Source organism: Talpa occidentalis, unplaced genomic scaffold, assembly GCF_014898055.3.
Source record: "Talpa occidentalis isolate TD23 unplaced genomic scaffold, MPIMG_talOcc4v2.1 talOcc4.16, whole genome shotgun sequence".
Lineage (NCBI taxonomy): Eukaryota > Metazoa > Chordata > Mammalia > Eulipotyphla > Talpidae > Talpa > Talpa occidentalis.
In genome coordinates this window covers 3,804,914-3,819,386 of record NW_023601653.1, presented here as the reverse complement: position 1 = coordinate 3,819,386, position 14,473 = coordinate 3,804,914, and the positions used below count along the sequence as shown (strand labels likewise).

Sequence of the window (14,473 nt, the reverse complement as noted above, 5' to 3'; positions counted from 1 at the left end):
AACAGACCCGAAGCCGCCCGGCCGCTGGCTCCGCCCACCCAACGGCCTCGTGACCCGGGGTCCTTCGCTCCCTCAGGCCGTCGCCTCTCCCTGCGCTCCTGCGCACTGTAGAACCTTCTGGAAGTGCGGCTGTTCGCGCCGATGCCTGCCTTTCCACACCCACATACTGCCGCCATGTTTTTGTGATTTCTTAATGGCTGCTTTACGGCTTTCATGTTGTCTTTTCTAAGCCATACATTGAGACTATTTTAACTCTGAACCAGTTCTCGGCGGGGGGGGGGCAAGCGCCGCACGTGGTGCTCTCAAGGAGCGCGAGCGACCAGCCCCTGCAGGGAGCCGCCAGGGTCGGGCCTTCATGGCGCCGGGGCACCAAGCGCGGCGCGCGGCCAGGGCGCCGCCATACCGGCAGGCCCCGCGGCGCTCGCCGCTCTGGCCGTGACGTCAGCGCTGTGCGCCGTCGAGGAGGAAAGCCTGAGAGCGCGCCGGCCGGAAGGGGCGGGGCTGTTGGCCGCGTTTCCTGGCGACGCAGTCTGGCCGGCGCCGCTTCTCGGACAAGTTTTGTTCCTTCCCTTCCGGACGCGGGAGCCCCGTGATCATGCCGTGGCTTCTCACAGCCACTAAGCTGGTGCCCGCCGCAGCCAGTGCCCGCGGCCTCTCAGGTTAGACTCGCCTCTCACTGTGTGCCCGCGGGCCTGCTCTCTCAGGCGTCTGAGAGCCGCTCGCAGGGCATCCCAGGTTCGGCGGACCCTCCTGCTGCTGGGGCGCCCCAACCCGTGCACCCCGCCGAGCTCTTCTCTACTTGCTGCTCCTGGCACGGGGTGGGCCCGGTGCGCTCTGCCGTTGAGGTATTCTGGGAAGCTGAAATGACTGCAGAGAGAAAAGTGTGACATTCCCCAGAGGGGCTGTCTTCACAGTTACTCGGACTCGTAGATAGGGTGTCAGTTTACCTGTTTAGCTAACAAGTCTCTCACTCCTCGTGTAGCCCCTCTCTCTGTTAGATTAACCTGAAATCCTAAATTCATGTCTTCAAAGCGTTGACTTGAGAGGTGGCTCTGTTATAGAGCAGCCCCGAAACAAGACGGGGTGCCTGACTGTGGGTCCTCACCCGCGCGCTTAAAAGGACTTATCAATGCTCTACCGCAGGCACACGCGAAAGGTTAATAAAAGGTTTATTTACAAGGGAAGAGGAAATGTACAGCTCAGGGAGAAAAGTGGGAGACAAAGTTTTAAATGAGTCCTACCCAATTACCCGATCTGGAATCCCAAATGGCACTCAGAGCTGGCTGCAAACCTGGGGCCTGAAGCCAGGAGGCGAGCGACAGCTAGCCACCCCAAGGCCCACGTGTTTGGTTTTTATACCCAACCTGGCTGCTTAACTCCACCCTCAGGTCCCAGCCACCCTCCCTTTGGTGGTGATGGGATTTGTCTTTACCAATGTCTTGATGGCTTTAGTCTGGACTGGGAGTGGAGTCCACAAAGCCTGTATGGGATTAGCTCAGGACATCATTTCCCCCTAACATCTCCAGAATAAGCAAGAAACATGTTTAGGAACATCCTCTGAGCAATTTCTCTCAGAAGAGGTAACGTTTCAAAATACTCCCAGGACTTTTTATATCTAAAAGTCCTTGATAGAGACCAGGAATATGTGAAACCATTGGGGGAAGGGTGCTTTGTTGCAAGCAGTTAATCTGATAAACAGAGATCTTGCTAAGCAAAAGTTGAATCATCTACCCTGTGAGCGCATCTGTTACCGGATCCTATTTCGGGTTTGGGCGCAATGACCAATGTGAACCAACGCATGTGGCATTTTGACAAAGCTGCTTTGCCATGTTTCTGATGTTGATTTACTAGGATTTGTTGGAAATGTTGTGGTAATTATAGCAAGAGTTATTTTCTTGCTCTAAAAGTCGAAATAAAGAAAATAACCGTCCAGTGCACAGAAGTTGCTCCTCAGTTACAATAGTTAAACTGCAAAAGTTGTCCCTCTCCATGGGAGGAGGTGAATAAATGTGCATTTAATCAATATTGGTGACAGGCCACAGCTATCATTTTGAGCTGGAATCATCCTTTGCTTGTGACTTTTTGAATTTGTTAAGACTTTGTATAAAACCTCATCAATCAAGGTTTAGGACTACATACTGGATTATACATGCCAAGATTTTTTGAAAAAGATGTTCATTAAGCTTGTTTGCTCCTATGGGATAACTTTAGCATCCTCTTTCACATAAGATATATAATGACTTTTTGAATGAATGAGTGATCTCAGAGCTTCAAAAATTCAGGAAGTTAGGTCAGGGTTCTGGACATACTAGATGTTACACCAAATTGATTCTGTGTTCAGATAAGTATGGGAAATGCTGCACTTTATAGTTATGATAGACTAATTCCAAGTCTCTGAGAGAGAAAAATATATTTGGCAGTAATATGCAGAATGTATTTGGCCATGGATCACTTTTTCTGCAGTGAGTCTTGTACTGATATCCTTTGGAGCACATGTTGGGAAAAGTTGGGCTACAACCTAAAGTTTGTAGGGAGGGATGATAAGAAAACCAAGTTGGGAAGAAAAGCAAGTGGCTGGCTCATGGAGAACCTTTTATTACTTTAAAATGTAATGATAGTTACTTGAGTAAGATAAAATCTGAATGTAAATACCCGTTAAGTGTGGGACAGTGGGATGGAGAGTATGTCACAGCATTCTTACATTTTCATAGACTCCAGTGTTTGCTTTTGTTTTCAGAAAATTGGGTTTTTCAACTCTGACTCGTCCTACATATATGACAGATAAACTACTAATACCACCTTTTATATAAGTAGCATTTAAAACATTTTATGCCTTTGTGATTTTATTTTCTGAAAATAAACTTTAAATTCTAATTGTCCCCCGTTCCTCCTTTAGAGTAAATTACCTTTCCTCCCCACCTTCTTCCCATGAAGGATCCCCACTAAGGATCAAATAACAAAATAAAAGTTTGTGCTTTACTACATTGGTCTTTTAAAAATAGATAGTGTTGGGTTTTTGTTTTTTTTTTTTTCCAGCTTTCCAAACCAGAAAAACGGTGCTAAATATCATTGAACTTTATTCTGCCAAAAGTTATTAGGCTTTAATGCTGCTAGATTATTTGCTCCCATCTTTAAGTCACTTGAAAATTTATAGCAATGACATTTAAGAGATAAAAGACTGAAAGAATATGATTAGTAGATTTTTTGCTGAAAAAACTCAATGACAGGAAACATGTAGGATGCAAGGCATGCTTTCTGGCCTTTATTATAATACCATCGGAATTTTTTTTTATTTAGTAAATCCAGCATCTCCAATGTAGCACATCCAAGATTTAATTCCTGCAATTCTCAGATAAGAGCACCTCCCTTCCTCTTGTTGCTCAGCTCATATTCCTTGTTACCTTTGACTCCTTCCCCAGGCCCCAATCAATCCAACATCCTGTCTTTCAGAAAATTCTGTTTGGTCCTACTTTTAGAATACTCAAGAATTCCATCAGTCATTACCACCGTGGACCAAGCTACTGTAGTCTCTTGCTTAGATATGAAATGAATTCATTCAATTCATTGAATCTGTTTTCAATGACATCAGCCAGAGTGGTCCTGCTTAAATATGTCAGTCATGTCACTTGCTAAAAAAAACTCCAGGGACTTCCTGTCCTACATATAGCAGTTTATGCTGTGATGTCACAGTCTGCACAGTCTGACCTCCTATTATCTTCATCTATTTGGTCTCAACCAATCACAGTGATCCATGTTTATCAAATGCCTATTACCCAACCTGCCTTAGGGCTGTTGCACTTGCTGCCCCTCCTGCCTGGGCTTCTCTTTCACCAACTGTGCACAGGGCTGACTCCCTTACTTCCTTTGGGTCTTTACTCAGATGTAGCCGTCACTTTTCTTGCTACATTTGCTAAAATTTCAGCACTCATATTTCAAAATTTCTATTCCGCTTCCCCTACCTGATTTTTTTCCCCTGAGCACCTATGACTAATATTGTATTTTATTATTTGTTTACTGTCTGTCTCTCACTTTGTAAGCTCTATAAGAGCCATGATTTTTGCTGTTTATTCATTACTGTACCCAGGTATCTGGAACAGTATCTGACAGATAGTAGTTACTCAATAAATATTGTTGAATGAAATAATAAAAATAATAGGTTGAAAAGAAATTAAACCAATTTCATTTAAAAGAAGCATATGTGGGTAAACAGTTCAGACCACTTGCTTAACAGCTGATGTATTTGTAACATCTTTTTATAGTTCCTATGTTCACTCAAAAAGAAAATAGGGGGCCTCCCTGGTGGCGCAAGGGGTTAAGCACTGCACTATGAAGCAATCCGCAGCCTCTGCAGCAAGAGTTCGATCCACAGCCGGCAAGGGAGATACCCACATGGTGAGGCAGACCTCTCCTATCTCACCTGCTGCTCCCCTCAGCAGTGTATTTCGGTCAGACTGCCTGTTCTGTTCCCCACTCTGTCTCTGGTGGATCCTCTCACCCCCGCATCTCTGGCCTGTGCCCCAGCTCTTGTATGCATAAATGCATGTTTTTAAATACATGCACTGGGTACAGTCATGAGAGAATTTTTGCTGAAGCAAGGAGAGAAAGCATCGAACCGGCGCCGCAGAGGCCGCGGGCAGCTTCGCAACCCAGCGCTCAACCGCTGCGCCATCTTTTCCCATCTGGACTGATTCACTGATGGCCTAGCACATATGATATAGCCAGGCTGCTGAGAGGAATCCAGGGTTAAATCTGACTTTTTTTTTTTAATTGTGCCACATGCATATAACATAAAGTTTATGTGTTAATCATTTTTAAATAGCAATTGTGAAACAGTTGTCCAGAACTTTTTCATCTTGTAAGGCTGAACCTATACCCCTTAATTCCCTTTTCCCCTCTACCCCCAGGCCCTGTTAATCATGATACTACTTTCTGTTTCTTTGAATACTTTAGATACATTGTGTACCTAGAATCATAGAGTATCGCTCATTTTATGTCTGGCTTATTACACACAGCATGTCTCAAGGTTCGTCCATTCTATGGCATTAACAGGAATTGCTTTTTAAGGCTAAATTATTTATATATATATATATATATATATATACACACACACACACACACACACACACACACATACATGTGCCTTTATGTATAACTATTTTGTTTATTCATGTGTTTATAGACATTTGGGTTGGTTCCATCTTTTGACTTCTGTGAATGCACGCAGCTGTGAGTGTGGGTATGCACCTATAAGTTTGGCTGTTTTTAATATAAAATACACTTTTAATATATTGTGTCTTCAAGTTATATGGCAAATGCCTCTTTTTTTTTTTTATAATTTTTTTTTTTTAATAGAGGCATGTTTTTTTTTATTTATTTATTTGTTTGTTTGTTTGTTTTGTTTATACATGCACTGGGTACAGTCAGAAGCGCGGGAGGGTGAAAGAATTCACCAGAGCCAGAGTAGGGAGCAGACCAGGCAGAAGGACTGAAGTACACTGCTGAGGGGAGCAGCGGGCGGCAGGAGAGGTCTGCGCGCCATGTGGGACCCTCCTCCGGTGGCCGGGGAGCAGCCGGGGATCGAACCGGCGCCACAGAGGCCGCGGGCAGCTTCGCAACCCAGCGCTCTACCGCTGCGCCACCTGGGAGGCAGGGCAAATGCCTCTTTTGGAAAAAAGTCATCTCATGAATAATTATATAATCTGATCCTGTGTATATTAATGCGTTTTTATCTCTAGTACTATACATATTTCAGAAATTTGTTAAGAGTAGTTTCAGTTAGATAAAAGGAATGATATAGATCACAAACTCTACTAAAGAAAAATTCTATAATATAAAAACTTTTAGCTCAGAAGAAACAAAGTTAAAAAGTCTGTTTTCATCATAGCCACCACGAACTCATTTTTTTCTGACATACGTATTCCAAACAGCCAGTCAGCAAATGTACAATCCTGCTAAAAATGTTAAAAACATAATCTTAGTATAGTATTAAACAAATGTTATCTATAAAACCCTGTGATTAACCAAAACACACCAAGAGTCGTGTTCAAATGTTATATAATGTGTCTAGAGAGTCAATTTAACGATTCCTTTTGTTTGACGACTTCTTGTGTACCTCTTTATGCTTTTTTTTTTTCCTCTTACCACCTTCTTTGAATCCTGCGGGGAAAATAAAGGGATTCCAGTTGCTGGTGACCAAAGGTATACCTTGCACACCATTGTCCGCTAAAGGGCATTGAGATACATGTTTGGGGCTACAGCAGTGTGGTGGGTAAGTGTTGAATGACTGTCGTCTCCAGCTGCATTCTTCTGCAAAGCCCTCTTCGTCCACCATGCCATTTATAAGGAAGGACTTCAACTCGCCATCATCTTCAACTTCTTCTATCTCCTGATCATTTTCAATGTTGGCATTTCTGCCATTAATAATTTTACCTGAAGTTGTAACTTCAGATAAAGATACATAATCATCCATCCCACTAAATGATGGGGAACAGAATGAATGAAGGCCTTCATGGCCTGCGGAACTATATGGTGTATATCCCATATCATATGAAGAAAATCTCTCAAAAACTGGATATTCACTGGAGGTAGAGAAAAAGGATCTTGTGCCGCTGTTTCTGCTTCCATATGAGCTTCTTACGCTATTTAAAAGTTCCTCAAGAGAGTCTTCAAAGAAATGAAATGAAAATGGATCCCTTTCACCAAAAATTTCTTTGAAGATAGCATCTCGCTTACGAAATGTGAAGCCATACTCAAAAGAATCATCAGAATGACTTTCACCTCCACCATTTAATCCTTCTTTGCCATATTTATCATAAATGTCCCGTTTTTCATCATTTGATAATACCTCATATGCCTCTACTACTTCTTTGAATTTTTTCTCAGCTTCTTCTTTATTTTCTGGATTTTTATCAGGATGCCATTTAAGTGCCACTTTATGATAAGCCTTTTTAATGTCTTCAGGTGAAGCATATCTCTGCACTCCTAAAACTTCATAATAATCCAACATGTTTAACTGATTGTTGTAAAGGAGTATGCTGGGTAATAAGAACTGTGGTTTCCTCTCAGCTCAGGCTGTGCCAGTGATGGATAGAAGTAGTGGCTGCACATAGGCACATTTTTACTTTGAAGGCAATGTTATCACCGTGGACCACTGCTCGGAAAGGGTGAGATGCTGACTGTGTGATAAGCAGGTTACAAGCATATGTCATAGAGGGCTGCATTATGTTGTCATTCTGGGGTTGAGGTAGACAGTGGAAGTTCCAAATGGAGTTAGTCAAGAGTACTACCAGACCACCTGCACCCTCTGAATTGTTTGCCTAGTATTCCCCTGGAAGCATTGGACAATGTAGTGGGACCTGTAGTTGAAGGCCACAGCGTGCCTCTTGCTGATATGACCTCTAGGTTACAGAGCCTTAATAACGTCCCAGTTTTTCCATGTTTTCATTTGGAAAAATGAATTTATCAACTGTGAAAAAGGTATTCAAGGAGTTCATGTATTTGTTTATTCCTGTAAAGATAATTCAGTAGATGATACAAACAACTACAGCATTAAGGGTTATGATGGAAAGCACTGGGTATTAAGCAAACATGAGAGACACTTGACTTAGACTTGCTGTGTCAGGGAAGGCTTCCTGGAGGAAGTAGCTTAATATACAGGCTTTCCCCATGTAGCAGTGAGTCATTTGAGATGATGATATCTCTGTCCACCTAACATTTACTACCTTAAAAGACATAGATGAAGATTTTGAAAATATGCATTTTTATATTCAGGGTGTAATTATTGACTGCCTACTTTGTGCAATGCACAGTTTTAGCCACAGATGATAACAATATTAAAAAAAATACCTATTTTCATGGTTATCATGTTATAATGGAGTACAAATAAATAAGAAGGCAAATAATTTGAGATAATGTGATATGTGCTCCCCCCGCCCTCCCAGCTCTGTGCTGGTGGCAGAGAGCTGCCTTGCTTAGTTTTAGAAGACCTCAGAGTTGATGCTACAGAGCTGAAACCCAGGTGACAGTCAGCTGTGAGATCATCCAAAGTAGTAACTGCTCGCCATGTTGGTGGACATTTTGGTTGCTGCCAGTTTCAAATAATTACTAATAAAGCTAGTGTTTCTATATGGAAAGCCATCTGATTTTATGTGTTTAGTGGACCAGTGGCTGAAACAGGGAATTCATTGTGGGCAAGCAAAATCAGAAAACCCAGTAGAAGCAAGCTAGACCAAAGTTGATTCTCTTTTGGGACAATTTAAATTATTAATAGACTAGACCTGAGTTAAAAAAAAAAAAAATGTTTTCTGTTTCTAATTCATTGTCCCAGGAATTCCTAAAATGATATGTTTTTTCCTCTGTGGTATTGTTTCCATTGCATTATAATTGAAATTTATAATTTCAATTAAAGTTTTATATTTCTAGACAAGTCTTTCCACACCATTTGCCTGCTTTGAATATTTTTGCTTTGTGTTTATTTTGATACACCAGTTGGCTAGAGGTATTGTGACACTATTAAACTCAATTAATTTCAGTTCTCTAATACATCGCTTATATGTTTGTGTGTGTGGTACACATGATTATATTCACTTGCCATTCAGAATAATCTTGATAACATTGAACATCATTTAAGCGCCCTCTTTGAATCATACTCTACCGATTAGTGACCCTCATGCAGTTTCTCTTAGTTCTCACAGCATTCCAGCAAAGTGAATATTTTTTGCGTATATGAAATCTGAATTTTCTGAAAGATCATTTGTCTAGGGCCACCTTGTTTGTTAATAAAAAATTGATTTTTTTCCTAATAAAGCCTTGTGTTTTAGAGGATGGAAGATAGGCAATATACAAGCAAAACATTTTAAAAAAATGTAATAAGAAAAAATATAACCTGAAAGGGACATAGGGAGTCCCAAGGTGAGAGCAGGATTGTAAACAGGAGAGTCTAGGATGCCTTGTGATAAAGCTCTTGAGTGGGTCAGTCGCTGCAGACATCTCCTGAGATGGAAACTTCCAATTACCACAGATGCCTTGGCCCAAACAAATCCTTAGAGGTAGCATTATGATCCACAAAATTGACATTTTTTAAAAAGATTTATTTATTTATGCATACAAGAGCTGGGGTACAGGCCAGAGGTGAGGAGGGGTGAGAGGATTCACCATAGACAGAGTGGGAAACAGAACAGGCAGACTGACTGAAATACACTGCTGAGGGGAGCAGCAGGCGAGGCAGGAGAGGTCTGTTGCGCCATGCGATTGCTCACTGGCCTGCGGGGGATTGAACTCGGTGCTGCAGAGGCTGCAAACAGCTTCATAGGTTGCATCTTACCCTCTTGTGCCACCAGGGAGGCCCCAGAATTCACATTTATACTTGAGTCTGTTTGATTCCAAATTCTGTGCTTTCCACTCTATCACATTTCTTGAACCAGGTCTGAAGTGTTCAGGCTGTAGACATTCCACAAACATTTACTGAGAACGTATGATACAAAGAGACATTAGAAAATTGATAATTCTTCTCTCAAGAAATTCATATGGGGGCCTCCCTGGTGGGGCAAGGGGTTAAGCACCACACTATGAAGCAATCCACAGCCTCTTCAGCACAAGTTTGATCCCCAGCCAGCCAGAGAGAAACCCACATGGCACAGCAGAGTTCTCCTGTCTCACCCGCTGCACCCCACAGCAGTGTATTTCAGTCAGTCTGCCTGTTCTGCTCCCTGTTTTGTGTCTGGTGAATCCTCTCATCCCCCCTGCATATTTGGCCTGTACCCCAGCTCTTGTATGTATAAATAAATAAATCTTAAAAGAAAAAAAGAAATTCCTATGATTGGGGAAAATAATACATTGATAAACTAATTTCAATAAAGTGTAAAAGCATAACAAGGATTTGTTTCTATAATAACTCCCATCCCTTGACCCCGACCCCTTAAGCTGCTACACTGCCTTCTCTGAGCCCTTCACAGTAAAACTTACCAAATTGGGGCCTCCCTGGTGGCGCAAGGAGTGAAGACACAGTACTATGAAGCTATCCGCAGCCACTGCAGCACGAGTTCGATCCCCAGCCAGGGAGGTGACCCATATGGAGCAGCAGACCTCTCCTGTCTCACTCGCTGCTCCCCTCAGCAGTGTATTTCAGTCTGCTTGTACTGATCCCCACTCTGTCTCTGGTGAATCCTCTCACTGCACCCCTGTCCCCTCATCCCACACATCTGGCCTACATCACAGCTCTTATATGCATAAATAAATAAATTTAAAATTATTTTCTTATTGTCTATATTTTCTCCCACCTATTTGTAGCATACTCCAACCTGCTTTCTGTCTTTTCCTTTTTTAAGTTTTATTACAATATAATTGGTATATAATATTGTATATGTTTAAGGTGTATAACATAGTAGTTTGATATTTGAATATAGTACAAAATGATTACCTATAAGTTAACAGCCAACTCTTGACAGTTAAGACCTTTTTTTTTGTAATGAGAACTTTAAAGATTTACTCTCGTTAACTAGAATCACCATCAAGGCATTAGGTCCCCAGAGATGATTTACCCCATCACTGAACGCTTCACCTTTGACCATCTTCAGCCATTTTGGCTTCTGTCCTCTGTACTGTCCTAAGGCTGTTTTTGTCAAGTCTCCAGTGACTTCTGTGTTGCCAAATTCTTTTACCCTGTTAATATTTAGCAACACTTTACACACTGGAGCATGGGACTCTTTAAAAACTTTAAAACCTCTAAGTACCATGTTCTTGTTTCCTTCCTTTGTGCTGTGTTTCTCTTCATACTATGATACTGTAGTACCTCGGCTTTATCAACACCACCTCTGGGGGTATTACCTAGCTCCTGATGGCACCTTCGTTCATGCCTTCCCCTGTGTCTTTTTGACCTCTTGATTGAAAGAGCCAATAAGTATCCTAGTCTTCCCCTTTTCTATAATCATCTACCTGCTTGTTTAAGCCAAAAACCTGGGACTCATTTTAATTATTCCTCTTTTTTTCTTCATTCCCGGCATCTAATCAAAAACCAGACTCAATTGGTTTTTGGCTTTCAATATTTATCCCAAATCTAATCACCGGGGAAATAGTCAAATAGCAAATGAATCTTCCAAACGTTTACAGTAGACTGGCATACTAACAATTCTATGAAAGGATAGTAGGTTTTAAAATAGAATTAGGGGGCCTCCCCTGGTGGTGTAGGCGGTTGAGTGCAGCTCTGTGAAGCTGTCTGCAGCCTCTGCAGCACCAGTTCGATCCCAGCCGGCCAGTGAGAGTCCCACATGGTGCAACAGACCTCTCCTGTCTTGCCGGCTGCTCCCCTCAGCAGTGAACTTCGAGGGTGAATCTGCTCACCCTCCCACAAATCTGGCCTGTACCCCAGTTCTTGTATAAATAAATAAATCTTTTTTTTTAAAAAAATAGAATAGAATTAGGGCCTCCCTGGTGGCGCAAGGGGTTAAGACGCACCTATGAAGCAATCTGCAGCCTCTGCAGCATGAGTTTGATCCCTGGCCGGCCAGGGAGCTACCCACATGGCGCAGCAGACCTCTCCTGTCTCACCCGCTGCTCACCTCAGCAGTGTATTTCAGTCCATCTGCCTGTTCTGTTCTCCCTTCTGTCTCTGGTGAATCCACTCATCCCCCACACCTCTGGCCAGTACCCCAGTTCTTGTATGCATAAATAAATCTTTAAAAAATAGAATTAGAAAATAAAACTGTCATTAATTTTAAAAAAATAAAAATTTTAAAAATAAAATTAAACACAGGAGCATTGAAAGGTGGTATTTGCATCAGAAGCCAGAGGGGAGGGGTGTTTTGGCTTTCTAGATTAAGTGATGTTTGAGCTGATTTTTAAGAAGTTGGGATGTCATAGAAGCAGATCATTCTAGGCCAAGAGAACTGCATTTTTAAAGTTAAATGCTATTATAATACAGACTGATTAACTGGAGCCCTTCAAATGGTTGAGTATGGCAGCAATCATGTTTTTTGAAAATGGGCCAGAAGGGTGAGCTGGGTCCAGATCATAACAGGTCACTGACAGGTTACAGGAGTAACCAGCATCTGGAAACCTAAGAATATCCCCTCTGTGGCCACAAAACCAAGTGTCTACTAGAGCTCAACTTCTGATCCTACATAGTTTTGGGAGAAGCATGGATCAGGGTTTATCTCAGCAAGCACGCGTAGCAGCTTCTGAAAGATTCAAGGGTCAAGGTGAAGCTGACTCAGACGATCCAGAAAACCCAAACTCCCAACTATGTAAGAGGAAGATGCACCAGAGGAAATGGTTGGTAAATGGGTGTGGAAGTTAAGGATATAGAATTGGTCATGCCACAAGCAAGTGTGTCCAGGACAAAGGCGATTGGAGCCCTGAACAACAGTAAAGAGACTGTACATGCCATTATGAAATTAACAATGTAACCATCTGAAAAAGGGCAGAGGACCTTTTTTTTTTTTTGGTGTATCAAAAGTGATTATACCTTGGCTTGAAATTTGTACTACTATCATTAATAAAGTTAAGGCTTCTTGGGTGAAAACAAAACAGTTTTCCAATTCATGGCCAGTCTTGCTCCATCCAGCCACCTCAGGCAGCCTCTGCCCACCCCCTTATTCTTTGAGACATCCCAGGTCATATCACATCATCTGCAAATAGTTTCATTTATATGCAAAAAATAAGGCTCTTTAAAATTATCTATCACCACAACATAACCTGTCACCACTAGCACACCTTAAAAAAATAAACATTTCCATAATACCATCAGAGAGACAGTCACCGCCCAAGTTTCCAATTATAAGAAATAATGTGGGTGGGATTTGTTTAGCAATTTGTTGCTTGAATTGGGCCTCATCTAAGGTCCGCATATTATAATTGGTTCATCTTTTAAGATTTTCCTAACTGTGGGTTCTCTTGTACCTCTTATCGCCCCTAACTGCCTTGAAAGTGACGTGTGGAAGAAACAGCTGTGTGTCCTGTAGTGTCCTCCAGTCTGGGCATTGTTGATTGCATCCTATGGTGTCATTTAGCAAGTTCTCCCGTGCACTGTATTTCTAGAAGTTGTTTGCCTCATCTTTGCTGAGATTTCAGTGTGTATAACTATCTCCCTAATGTGAATTCTGTACATTCTGTAAAGACAAATGCCAGAGAATACTTGTTGAATGTTTTGTTCCTTTTCTCTCACTTTTCATTATTCTTAACTATTTTCATACTGTCTGTAACCATTTTCTGACATTTTAATCATCCAAGAAGATACAATTTTCCCCCATAATCATCTATAAACTTTTTAAAAAAGATTCATTTATTGGTGCATACAAGAACTGGGGTACACGCCAGAGGTGTGGGGGTGGGTGGTGAAAGGATTCACCAGAGACAGTGGGGAACAGAACAGGCAGACTGACTGAAATGCACTGCTGAGGGGAGCAGGGGATGAGTCAGGAGAGGTCTGCTACGCCATGTGGGTTGCTCCCTGGCCGGCCAGGGATTGAACTCGTGCTGCAGAGGTACGATAGCTTCATAAGTTGTGTCTTAACCCCTTGTACTACCAGGGAGGCCCATCCTCTGCAAACTTAACATGAGTTTACACTTCCTAACTTCACACATATCCCATTGTTCATATTCACAACCCCTACCAAAAATCTGTAACGTGATCCATACTTAGCAACTACATGATCCTTGTAGCAACTACATGTTCACTAAGATAATTGTATAGGAATGATTTTGTTGTTGGGTTTCAGCAAAGATCCACCAACAGGGTCCAGGGATAAGAGCAAAGATTTGGTAGTGAAATCAACCTGAGTTTGAATCCCAGTTTCCCCAGCACAATGGAGCCTTGTGCAAAAATTACTTCGGAGCCTGATTGCTTATTTGTAAAATAACAGTGATAACCTAATTTCTTAACTGCATGCGAAGCCGTCAACGATCTGATCCTCACCTTCCTAATCTTTTCATTTAGGGTGGGGACACTAACCTGACTCTCCCCCTGGGCCATGATGGGGTGTCAGTGCAACCCTTTGTGCAGTCAGGCTGCCTGGCCCACCCCACGTCTCTTCCACTTAACTAAGCCCACTTCAGAGTTGGCATCACCTACAGTGCTTCTCTGTTCCCGGAGCACCCCGTGCCTGTCTGTCTTTGCAGCCCCTGCACGCAACAGAGTTCTGCACTCAGAAACCTGCATATAGGCCCGCGCTGGGTTCTCTAGCAGTGTGGTGACACTCCGTGTCTGTCTCACCTCCCCTAGACTGCACCTTCTTGAAGACCAAAGCAAATGGGCTCATCTTGTTCTTGTGTCTTTCCCAGCATGTATTCTGTTGTGCTCAATTTTGTAGAATGGAAGCTAACGTTTATTGTGTGCTGCTTTCATGTATTGCTTTCTCGGGCTCTATCCTTCCAAGATTAAATGAGCTAGCGTGTGCATATTTCCTTATACTTAACATTCTCAGTAAAAGCATTAATTCTCTTTTCCTGAATTTTAGGACATAGCTTTACAAGACCTCTG

General features: G+C 42.3%; 2 protein-coding genes across 3 annotated transcripts in view; one reads left to right on the top strand and one right to left on the bottom strand.

The window, feature by feature from the left end:
- The first annotated feature begins 502 nt into the window (after positions 1-502).
- XPNPEP3 (X-prolyl aminopeptidase 3) overlaps positions 503-14,473 on the top strand; it is a 45,453-nt gene continuing 31,482 nt past the window's right edge. For both annotated transcript variants that reach the window (XM_037513492.2, XM_037513491.2), the window contains exon 1: positions 503-659. In XM_037513492.2, the coding sequence (XP_037369389.1) occupies positions 596-659 (64 nt within the window). In that variant the 5' untranslated portion in view covers positions 503-595. The remainder of the gene's footprint in view (positions 660-14,473) is intronic.
- On the bottom strand, positions 5,994-7,204 carry DNAJB7 (DnaJ heat shock protein family (Hsp40) member B7). Its single transcript, XM_037513495.2, has one exon. The coding sequence runs from the start codon at positions 7,004-7,006 to the stop codon at positions 6,077-6,079; it is 930 nt and encodes a 309-aa protein (XP_037369392.2). The 5' UTR covers positions 7,007-7,204; the 3' UTR covers positions 5,994-6,076.